The 12,953-nt window shown below is 38.0% G+C and overlaps 1 protein-coding gene across 1 annotated transcript; it reads left to right on the top strand.

Moving 5' to 3' along the window:
• Positions 1–1,131: 1,131 nt before the first annotated feature.
• LOC149431622 (uncharacterized) lies at positions 1,132–10,008 on the top strand. The gene is given in 2 exon segments (XM_089665458.1): positions 1,132–1,296; positions 6,435–10,008. A coding segment is annotated over 1 exon segment (2,715 nt). The 5' UTR covers positions 1,132–1,296; positions 6,435–6,436; the 3' UTR covers positions 9,152–10,008.
• The last annotated feature ends 2,945 nt before the right edge of the window (positions 10,009–12,953 follow it).

Here is a 12,953-nt window from a genome sequence, read left to right as displayed (position 1 = left end):
GCCATCATTTCTCGGAAAGGTGCTGAGTCCACCACTTGGAAAGGGAGGGACTGCAGCACCAGTAACTTGGACAGGAGGACGTTCAGCTTCTGCACCGTCGGGTGCGTGCTCGCAAACTGTTGTCTCTTGGAAACGGATTCCAAGAAAGACTGTTGACGGAATCCGTGAAGAGGAGTAGCAGGAGAAGGAGCATCTGAACGAGCGTGTAATATTAATTTTTTAATATCCAAACTTTAATTCGGTCTTTAGTAGTTTTTGAAATATATGCTGGCAGAATATATATATTCCCTCTTAATTGGATGTGAATGTGAGGTTTTGCATTTCAGTGGTCAGATGTGAATTATTTGTGTTTGAGCTAAGGGTAATCAGTAGAGGTTTAAAGTCATGTTTTCTTTTAAAATACTCATGTAATGTATACCATATTGTGAATTCTTTTAATGAGTCTGAGAGTTTAAATTGTAGTCATAAATCATGGATTTTGACAGTTGTATGTAATATAAGAATTTCAGAAACTTTTTTCATAGTTTGTATGTCAATCATGATAATGACTTGGTGGTTTGAATGGGAACACATGTTTCTATTCAAGTTGGGAATGATTATGGGAGTAGTTTAGAAGCCCGCAAATTTGAAACAAAGCTTAATGGGAGGACCTAATTTCTCATGCATTTTAAGTATGCAGCTTTTCAAAGAACGAGGCAGAAGACTTCTCAGATAGACTACACTTCACTTCATTCACTCACACACAGAGACATTCTTTTCACACACTCTTACTCAAAGCACATGCTTGGACAAAGAACAAAAGAATAGCACATGGTCATTTCTTAAACTAGGCCAAGAAAACTTCTATCTAAACTATGCAAAGGAACTACATTATTTCCTAATATCCAAGGCAATTTATTCTTTATTTTTATTTCATTTTAAGCTACATATATCTGAATTTACTGTTTTTTTATTGACTTAAAAAAGTCAAATAAAGTCACACTGCTCATACTGACCTGGCTTTCATAAGGATTTCTTCCCACAACCATCTACAAGAACCTAGAAATATTAATAGAGTTTTTTCATAACTCTGGAAATCTAACATTATTGGCGAGTGCCAGCCATTCGATTTTTCCTCGTTTTTTCAATTTATCCTCGCTTCTTCAGAGGGGATTGAGATGAACTATTTCTATTGATTAAGCTTCGGAAAGATTGCAGAACCTGGAACGGAAAACGTTGGTTGTGGAGATCTGAGGATTCAAGTGGTGACCAGAAAAGTCTCTAAGTCAGGACAAAAGAGGAAATTTACTACATTCGGTGAGTAGAAAAATGGAATTTATTGATTCATTAGCTAATGAAAGTCAATTGGAATTTCAAGGTTTAGCTAGCCATGCTTCTGATACTGGTTTATGGAAAGCTATGTATGATCAATGTATGCAGGCTAATGTTGATATTGATAGCTCTAGATTTACGTTTAATAAGATGAAAAGAAAATTGCGTAACATTGTGAAGCTAGTTAGAGTTTTCAATTCTATGGTATTTGAATTGCCAGAGAAAAATGTGGTTTGTGTTGTTAAGACAGATAGCAAAAATGTCTTACAGAGTACAGACATGCAGGATACTGTTGAATCCAATTGTGCAAATTGTGAAACTTTTTGTACCTATATTGAACATCTTGAGCAAGAAATTGAATCTCAAAATGTTGCAATATTAAAAAATAAGCAAATAGCTGTGGTAGCGAAGAAAAAACAATCAGAAACGGCCCAGGCCTCATTTATCCCGGACTCACCCAGGGGTGATGAGGAAGGCAGTGAGACTACTGTTCAGAGACAGAAATTACTTGCTAGAGCATCTAAGTTGAAGTTACAGATTCAGGATCAGTTAATGAAAATATTGAAGGATATACCAGCATATAACATGAGAGAAAATTCTTTCCATAATTCCGATGTTTTTGAGAATTTTTGTGATAGGTTTCAATTAACTGATGAGCAAAGAAATCGCATTTTTGGGTTGTGGATCCCCAGTTTTATGGCTCGTAGGTTAGTCAAGACTCCTTTCATGAATGAGGATGATATGGAAATTCATAGCAATGCTACTGATAGACTACGACAGTTATTACTGTTCACAACAGGAGAGGAGACACCTAGTTTGGAAATTTTAGACTCCTTAAGAGCTACTATTAATGATGACCCTTATGATTTTAGGATTAGATATTCTAAGGCATACAGGATGATTTTTAATTTACAGGATGAGACCCCTGCTATGGTCAAGGATTTTGTAAAAAAATTTAAGTACCTTGATCCAGCATCTTTATTGATTGCTAATGAAAAGGATAATTTGGATGACGCTGCCTATATTATTGACAAAATTAGGAGACAATTAAAGCTAAATAATGTAAGACCAAAAATTGCTTTAATTGAGAATAATTATCCTAAGACTGACAGTCAGGATAAATTCAAGACAGGAAATGCTGCCCCCCGCAGGAATGACAGAGTAAGACAAGGGAATCAAAGACCACTCACTTGTTACTATTGTGCTAAACCAGGGCATTTGAAATGGCAGTGTAGGAAGTTTTTGAAAGACATTCAGATGAGAAATTTGGGTAAAGAAAATGGACTTATTTCTCCTGAACCGTCAGCTCCAATTCGTTCACAGGAAGTTAAGTCATCTTCACCCTACGCTCCTCTGATCAGAGAGATTAGTGAAATGTCAATTAGTAATGGAGGAAATGTGAACAACTCACATTCATCCAATACTTCAAGACAGCCACTATTACCTTCACCATGACTAGCAAAAGAAAAGGAAGTTGAACTCCATTGTCTGGAATATGTAGCTCCAATTTTCTTGGACAAGTGTGGCCGCCCTTATGTAAAAGCTAAAATTAATGGACAGAAATCTTCTATTTTATTGGATTCAGGAGCTCAAATAAGTGTTTTAGGCATGAAAATACCAATTCCATCTAATGCAACAGTATGCACAGTTGTAGGTTTCAATGGAAAAGGTGATGTTCAAGCTAAAAAATGTAAAAATGTGTCTTTTGAAATACCAGGATGTTCGCAAATGGAGATAGACTTTTGGTATTGTCAAGGATCAGAGAACATTATTGGTGCTGATGTTTTGTCTCAAAGAGGGTGGATACTTGATTTAGCCAATGGCATTGTTTGGCAGGGCTCTACTAATCGTAAGCCTATGGTAATTGACCCAACAGATTATTGTGAAGTCGGTAGCATCTGTTTGACAGAAGCAATTGATGCTGACTATAAATGGCCAGATACTGGAGATAATCTGGAATTGAAACAGTTAGTACAACTACACAAAAAACTGTGGAGTCAAGGTAAAAATGAAGCTGGACTGTTCAAAAATATTGAAGTTAATATTCAAGGCAAAGACCATCCCCCATTAAAACAATACAAGTTGCCGCCAGAATCTGATGAACCTGTATCAGTAATCATACAAGAATTTTTGGAACAGGGTATCATCAGGAAAGCTAATTCAGTTACTAATAATCCTTTGTGGGTAGTGGCAAAGCGTGATGACCCTAGTGCATATAGATTATTGATAGATCTAAGAATGCTAAACAAATACACTCCAAGTTGTACACCCATTGTGGCAGAAACTCCAGACATCATGTCACAAATAAATGCCAATGCGAAAGTGTTCTCTGTTCTTGACATTGCAAATGGATTTTTTAGTATTAAATTGGCTGAGAGTTGCCAATACAAGTTTTCATTTATCCACAAAAATGTCCAGTATTGTTTCAATCGTCTTCCTCAAGGCTTTCATTCTTCTCCATCTATATTTCATCAGGCATTAGCAAATGTTTTGTCTAAATTTTCTAGACCTGATTGTTTAATTCAATATGTAGATGATATCTTGCTTATGACGAATTCTGACACTGAACACAGGACTCTCTTAGCAGAATTGTTTACACTTCTGCAAGATGAAGGTCTCAAGCTGAATACACGCAAAGTTCAGCTCATGAAAAATGAAGTAAAATTTCTTGGAGTTTTGATTGGTCCAGGAAAGAGACAGCCTTTACAGGAAAGAATTGAGTCTATTGCGTCACTTCCTGTACCAACAACATTCAAAGCACTGAGACAGTTTTTGGGTTTGGTAAATTTCTCTAGAGATTTTATCGAATCATTTGCAGAAAAAGCCAAACCATTGTATGATTTGTTGAAGTACAATGAGGAAAATGTATTTGGTCCCTGGACAGAAATACAGCAAAAAGCTTTTGAGATGTTGAAAAATGATTTGCAAACAGCTCCAGCTTTGGCTACTGTTGATAAGCAAGCACCATTTGCTTTGCAAGTGCATGCTTCAGAAACTGCAATCTCAGCTGTCTTGATTCAGAAACAGGGAGGAGTCTGGAGAAGTCTTGGATACTTCTCACGTCTGCTTACCCCAGTAGAGAAAGGTTTTGATGATTGTGTCAGACAACTTGTGGGAGTACATTATGCAGTAAAAGCAACAGAGCATATTGTAGGATTCAACAAAATTATTCTACAAACTCCACATAGCACTTTGAAGTTTCTTTTTGAGAAAAATGTTCCGGGAGTTTCCAACCAAAGATTTTCTCAATGGTTGTTGGCTCTATCACCTAAACAAATACAGGTTGAACATAATGCCAAGTATGTCCTACCTCAGCTGATGGAATACAACGGGTTAGAACATGAATGTTTATGTGAAGTCCAAGAAACTTCCTCTCCTCTTTTCCGTAGAGAGGCAGAGAAAATTGATGAACCTGTATTTGTTGATGGTTCTAGATACTGTATGTCAGGTAATTATTACAGTGGATATTCAATTTGGTATCCAGAGCGTAATTATTCCATACAGCACAAATTGCCAGGACATTTTTCAGCTCAAAGGGCAGAACTTGAAGCAGTAAAAACTGTGTTGACATTAGACAAGGAAGAGAACAGAAGTCCATTAGTGATCTACAGTGACAGTTCATATGTTGTACGTTCCCTGACAGATTATTTACCAATTTGGAAACGTAGAGGTTTTGTAGATGCATCTAACAAAGTCCTAGTGCACAAAGAGACACTTGAATCAATTTTTAAGCTAGCAGAGGAAAATCCTATTGCCTATGCAATTGTAAAAATTCCATCTCATAGGAAGGACAATGATGAGATGAGTGTAGGCAATAGAACAGCTGATCTCTTAGCAAAGGAAGCAGCTTTACACGGAGTACCAGTGATTCAGTCTGAACCAGTCTCAGTTAATGTTGTTAGGAAGACAGACACACAGATTCCCTCCTTTGCAGAAGAACAGAAAAGGGATCCATCTCTTTCTGCTTCTCAGGTTGATCCAAAATTTCCCTTTGTATGTGAATACGGAATTTTGTTTCATGACTTAAACGGGTTTCTGCGTCCTGTTATACCGCAGCATCTACAGGTAGAATTTACAAAATACAATCACGAAAGCCTAGGTCACATAGGTAAACAATGATTGCTTGAAATACTCAAGGAAAAATTTTACTGGGACAAAATGGAAGAAACAGTAGACAGTGTAGTTCAATCTTGTCTAATCTGTGCTCAAGTGAATCCTCGACCAAAGGGTCAAAAACCTCCATTACAAAGAACTCCTCCAGCAGATGGACCATGGTCCACATTACAACTAGACTATATAGGACCGTTACCTACAGGTAAAAATGGGTACAGGTATGCTTTAGTTGTAGTTGATGTTTTCTCGAAATGGATTGAAATCTTGCCTGTTTGCAAAGATGATGCATTAACAACTGCTAAAATGCTAATTAATCATGTTTTTCCAGTCTGGGGTATACCAACAAACCTCAGTAGTGACAGAGGAACCCACTTCACAGGTAAAATAATGCAGGCAATGTGTAAAATCTTGGGTATACAACAGAGATTTCATGTGCCCTATCATCCACAATCTGCAGGTATTGTGGAAAGAATGAATAGGACTGTTAAATCAAGGATTGCAAAAATGTTATTAGACAGAGGAAATACTTGGGTTGATGCTGTACCATTGGTTCTGATGAGTGTCAGAAGTACAACATCTTCTGCAACACAGTATTCTCCTTTTGATTTAATGACAGGAAGGAAAATGCGTATTGTTTTTCCCCATGAACCGTTTTTGTCAACGCCGCAAAAAGAGGCAATAGAAAAAACAAAGTGGTTACAGATGTTGCAAGACAATCTGAACACTATTGTACCACATGCAGCTACTCGCATGCAAAAAATGGTTCCTCCACATTCTTCTAAGTTCGGAAAAGGAGGACAAGTAATGGTAAAAACTTTCAGAAAAACTGGACCATGGCAAAGCAACTGGGAAGGTCCATTTGATATTTTGGATGTTCAAGGAGTAATGGTACAAGTGCAAAGACCTCTTAATTCAGTAAAAAAATGCGCGCAGACAACAAACAATGTGGGTGCACAGTGACCAATGCAAATTGTTTATACCGAGATAATGATACTGCATTTCTTTTGCAGACATGGATTTCAATAATCCGGAAGAAACAAAGCATCGCAGATTCCAAAGAAAAATAAACATTGCAACAAAAGAACATAAGGAAAATCAAAGCAGTAGAAAGAAAAGACTTATTACAGGATTGATTTTTTTCTTAGTGACAATGACAATATTAGTAATCTACAACATAAACTTTTCCAGCAATGCAGAAGTTAACAAGACTGAAGCCCTACATAAGAAAGACACTACACTTATTAGGAACAAAAGATTTTTTCCTAAAGACAGTAACATTAATACAGCTGAAGACTTGCTAGGATATATGTGCATAGGTTATGGGAGAACTTGTTGTTCGGAATTGTATTTCGTTCATAATAATGATATTGAAGTTAGAGCTAAAATAGAGTCTAAATCAAAATTTGTTAAAATGCAAGGATTTTATAGGATCAATAACGAAACTAGTAACTTTGAATGTAATTTATCCGATATGGGATACTGGTTAATAGTTTTAAAGGGAAATGAACCTACTATTTGGTCAGGAGATATTTCCATAGACATGTTAAATACTGGAAATATAGGAAGTTCTAAAACAGATATTTGGTATCAATTACAAAGTTATTCACACTTTCTTGATCCTGAACATTTGAATATAAATGGTAATGAAAAAGAGGACATAGTGAAAATATGGGATTTCCAAGTGACAAGAGCTTTGGTTCAAACTAAAGTCAAAGTAATTGTTACTGTGGTAGATTTGATTGTCCCAGAGATAAAAATATCTCCTCAATGATTAAGACTTGTAGAAGGAAAGGATAATCTGAATTTGATGTGTAATATACAAATACACCTACCTCAAAATTCATTATTAACTTGGAAAAGGAATGGTGAATTTTTGGGAAGTTTTCTTCATGATAAAACTGATGTTATCCATAAAAGTATTTTTGGTAATTTGAACTGGGATAATAACTTTGTGTATCATCAAAACACTATATCAATTAATGATACAGGTATATATGAATGCTGCATATCAATAGAAAATTATCCAAAGAAATGTGTAAATACAAATGTAATTGTACTATCCCCTAAAAGAACACAGTGTACGGATAAGAAATTTATTCCAGCCAGTCCCTTCCAAATTAACCATTTCCAGACCAGACTTCTGTTGAGAGAAGGAAAATTTGTTATTATAGTGTGGAACTTTAACATTTCAGAATGGAAAATCTCAACAAGGTTTCCACAATGTAAAGAACATCTGGTTAACATGGAATTAGGTATTGAAAGATGGTTTGGTACTGATATTAGGAATCCTCACAGGAATAAACGTGGTATAGTTGAAGGTATTTTAGGAGGAATAGGTACTATTGGTAGTATTACAAATAGCATGGACATTAGTACACTAAAGTCTGATCTCGAGACAGCCGGTTTAGTGGGAAGCAATAGTATTAAAGTACAAAGAAACTTGAATCAAATATTGGAAAATATGGTGATTAAAACAGCCAATATTATGGGTCCATCTATATTACACTTAGAGAATATTACTCTTAATTTAATGTCAAGTGAACAGCATTCCCATATAGCCAGAGCATGTTTAGAAATTCAGATGGAATATTCCACAAATTTTAAAATAATAGCTCAAGCTTTTCAAAGTGGAATAACTCCTATAGGTATTGTACAAAATTTACCAAGAGAGTATGTATATGCCATAAACCATACTGATCTGTGGGTAAATAAGTGGATTGGATGTTATCAGAACATATGTTATAGTTCTTCAATGATTCCTGTAGCAGGAAAAGAACAAATGTTGGTTCCAATCACTGTCTTGGGATTACCAGTTAGCAACACACAGTTACTATATTATCATCTGCAATATACAGATTTTGCATTTACTGATAATAATTTTGAGTTAGAACAATTAGATCTGTCTTCATGTTTACAATTTCAGTCTAAAGTGATTTGTCTACCTAATCAAGACAAAGGTATATTTCATTCTTGTTACCATAACCATACTCTATGTTCAGCAAGGATAGAAAAGGTTAAAACCACTTCTGAGTTAATCTCAATTGTAGATAAAAAGAAAGTTTGTTTTCAAGTTATGTCTGACTCAGAAAGGGTTCAATCCTTCTTCTCTTCTTGTACACATACAGAAAACTTAAGTCGAGGTTTGTTCTGTATAGAAGGAGATATTTCAGCAATAAGTGTTAATGGGATGAGAATGAATTTAACAAACATGCTTATGAAAAATATAAGTGCTCTTCCCATACAGTACAATATATCTCAAGTGGATGAATTCCCATGGAGAGATTGGGCAAATGTTATTCAAAAAGATGAAGGTTTACTGATAGCATTATCAGATGAACTTCAAAAAGCAGAAATATTATTTAAACATGAACAAGGGAATTTAAAAGATATAGAACATGAATGGTCTGAATTTTCAGGTCATTCTTGGTGGTCAAAATTTAAACGTACTGTATCAATGTTGGGAAAAACTTCAATTGCATCTGCAGCAGGAAATATTTTATTACATCCTGTAATAATTATTTTTATTATTATCATATTATGTATTATATTTCAATTATGTTTGATGTGTAAAATGAACAGTTTCTATAAGCGAATTAGAAGTGAAATTAGGAAAGGAGATCATCTATTACAAGATATACTTCAGAGGAAACTACTTTCTGGTTATGCTGACTCAGTTACAAATAATGATGCATTTGAGATTACTAAATCAAAACCTGAGTGTTTGTGATATAAATGATGTGTGCTTGTTATAAATTAATATGAATTTCATATTTCAGAGGGGAATGTAATATTAATTTTTTAATATCCAAACTTTAATTCGGTCTTTAGTAGTTTTTGAAATATATGCTGGCAGAATATATATATTCCCTCTTAATTGGATGTGAATGTGAGGTTTTGCATTTCAGTGGTCAGATGTGAATTATTTGTGTTTGAGCTAAGGGTAATCAGTAGAGGTTTAAAGTCATGTTTTCTTTTAAAATACTCATGTAATGTATACCATATTGTGAATTCTTTTAATGAGTCTGAGAGTTTAAATTGTAGTCATAAATCATGGATTTTGACAGTTATATGTAATATAAGAACTTCAGAAACTTTTTTCATAGTTTGTATGTCAATCATGATAATGACTTGGTGGTTTGAATGGGAACACATGTTTCTATTCAAGTTGGGAATGATTATGGGAGTAGTTTAGAAGCCCGCGAATTTGAAACAAAGCTTAATGGGAGGACCTAATTTCTCATGCATTTTAAGTATGCAGCTTTTCAAAGAACGAGGCAGAAGACTTCTCAGATAGACTACACTTCACTTCATTCACTCACACACAGAGACATTCTTTTCACACACTCTTACTCAAAGCACATGCTTGGACAAAGAACAAAAGAATAGCACATGGTCATTTCTTAAACTAGGCCAAGAAAACTTCTATCTAAACTATGCAAAGGAACTACATTATTTCCTAATATCCAAGGCAATTTATTCTTTATTTTTATTTAATTTTAAGCTACATATATCTGAATTTACTGTTTTTTTATTGACTTTGTATTTTTGGTGTGTGATCAAATAAAGTCACACTGCTCATACTGACCTGGCTTTCATAAGGATTTCTTCCCACAACCATCTACAAGAACCTAGAAATATTAATAGAGTTTTTTCATAACTCTGGAAATCTAACAGAGCGGAAGATGCCAACGAGCGACAACTCCCCTCAGCAGAGGTGTTGGAGCCTTGACTGGCTGATAGAGGGCGATTGACGTCGGGTGACGGAGCAAGTAACGGAGCGGGTGATGGAGCGGGGGCTGCGGCAGGCAGAACCGCCGTATCTTTATCACGGTTTTCCCAGGCCACCGAATGGCAACGCTGCATATGCTGACGCAACGCTGTAGTCCCAACATGGGCCCCCTGGCCACGCTTGACTTTCTGGCCACATAGTCGACATACGGCTACGTTTACTTCCTCGGGCGGCTTGAGGAAAAATTGCCACACCGCCGAGTAGGAAACTTTGCCCCCGCTACTCCTCACTGGCTGACTGCTACTTCCTCCGTGCACACCGGCACCACTACTGGCCGTGGTGGTAGGCTGCAGTGGAGCTGGTGCTCTACTCCGTGGCCGTTTGGCTCCACTGACACTGCTGCGACCCTGCTGCCTCCTGGCAACCCACCGACTGTTTTGCTCGCTGGCAAGCTGGCACCCTCTTCTCTTGATGATGCGGAAGCAATAGCCTGATGACGACGAGGCTGCCAAGTGCAATCAGCCTCATCATCATCAATTAGGGTCTCCGCGTCACTACTAGCCCCCTCGGCTGCGTGTGGGTCAGGAGACAGACCTGTCTCTAGACCGGCTACCGAGCCACTCTCCTCGCCAGTACTTCTTCGCCTGGCTGTTGAAGAGGCGGATGTCTCCCCCCGTTCCTGACCGCCCTCTGTTAGCTCTTCCTCACTGTACAGTGGGGCTGAGCCCACAGCATGCGATACTTCGCTTGGTGAGGGAACACCAAAGGACAGGGGCAGGTCGAGGACACGTGATTTCAGTGGGCTTGCTCCCGGGCCATGCCAACTAACGGTTGTGTCTGACGTACCCACCGACCGTTGGCTGTAGGTGTCAGAGGTGACCTGGGAAGAGGAAGACGACCGAGTCAACCAATCGATGACGGCAGGGTTGTCGGTGGAGACACGACCGCTGGATGACACCGGGAGCACTGGCCTCTGGCTGCGACTAGTGCTGCCTCGACCCCTTCCTCTGCTGCCACGTCTGCTCGCTCCTGAAACATTGCCTCCTCTGCCACTCCTCTGCGTGTTGTCTGACATACTCTTTAATTCAATAAGCACCCCAAAAATAAAACCGGATTTAACTCTTTGAACGTACAATAGTGGTTGTGAAGCAGAAAGTCAGTTTATTTAGCACAATCGGTCAATTGCAGCTTGCCGTTGGCTGGAAACTGTACGTTTATGTCACTGGAATGCACTAATCACCCAAAAAATATTACCGCCACCCGGCGTGTAAATGGATCTAACTCTTTGAACGTACAATAGTGGTTGTGAAGCAGAAAGTCAGTTTATTGTACACAATCGGTCAATTGCAGCTTGCCGTTGGCTGGAAACTGTACGTTTCTGTCACTGGAATGCACTAATCACCCAAAAAATATTACCGCCAGCCGGCGTGTATATGGATTTAACTCTTTGAACGTACAATAGTGGTTGTGAAGCAAAAAGTCAGTTTATTTAGCACAATCGGTCAATTGCAGCTTGCCGTTGGCTGGAAACTGTACGTTTATGTCACTGGAATGCACTAATCACCCAAAAAATATTACCGCCAGCCGGAGTGTAAATGGATTTAACTCTTTGAACGTACAATAGTGGTTGTGAAGCAGAAAGTCAGTTTATTTAGCACAATCGGTCAATTGCAGCTTGCCGTTGGCTGGAAACTGTACGTTTATGTCACTGGAATGCACTAATCACCCAAAAAATATTACCGCCACCCGGCGTGTAAATGGATCTAACTCTTTGAACGTACAATAGTGGTTGTGAAGCAGAAAGTCAGTTTATTTAGCACAATTGGTCAATTGCAGCTTGCCGTTGGCTGTAACTGTACGTTTATGTCACTGGAATGCACTAATCACCCAAAAAATATTACCGCCACCCGGCGTGTATATGGATTTAACTCTTTGAACGTACAATAGTGGTTGTGAAGCAGAAAGTCAGTTTATTTAGCACAATCGGTCAATTGCAGCTTGCCGTTGGCTGGAAACTGTACGTTTATGTCACTGGAATGCACTAATCACCCAAAAAATATTACCGCCAGCCGGCGTGTAAATGGATTTAACTCTTTGAACGTACAATAGTGGTTGTGAAGCAGAAAGTCAGTTTATTGTACACAATCGGTCAATTGCAGCTTGCCGTTGGCTGGAAACTGTACGTTTCTGTCACTGGAATGCACTAATCACCCAAAAAATATTACCGCCACCCGGCGTGTATATGGATTTAACTCTTTGAACGTACAATAGTGGTTGTGAAGCAAAAAGTCAGTTTATTTAGCACAATCGGTCAATTGCAGCTTGCCGTTGGCTGGAAACTGTACGTTTATGTCACTGGAATGCACTAATCACCCAAAAAATATTACCGCCAGCCGGAGTGTAAATGGATTTAACTCTTTGAACGTACAATAGTGGTTGTGAAGCAGAAAGTCAGTTTATTTAGCACAATCGGTCAATTGCAGCTTGCCGTTGGCTGGAAACTGTACGTTTATGTCACTGGAATGCACTAATCACCCAAAAAATATTACCGCCACCCGGCGTGTAAATGGATCTAACTCTTTGAACGTACAATAGTGGTTGTGAAGCAGAAAGTCAGTTTATTTAGCACAATCGGTCAATTGCAGCTTGCCGTTGGCTGGAAACTGTACGTTTATGTCACTGGAATGCACTAATCACCCAAAAAATATTACCGCCAGCCGGCGTGTAAATGGATTTAACTCTTTGAACGTACAATAGTGGTTGTGAAGCAGAAAGTCAGTTTATTGTACACAATCGGTCA

Source organism: Staurois parvus, unplaced genomic scaffold (assembly GCF_062004578.1).
Source record: "Staurois parvus isolate SC_StPar_1 unplaced genomic scaffold, SC_StPar_1.0 ptg002198l, whole genome shotgun sequence".
In the NCBI taxonomy this organism is placed as follows: domain Eukaryota; kingdom Metazoa; phylum Chordata; class Amphibia; order Anura; family Ranidae; genus Staurois; species Staurois parvus.
The sequence above is the reverse complement of the archived record's forward strand: the minus strand, read 5'-3'. Positions and strand labels throughout refer to the sequence as shown.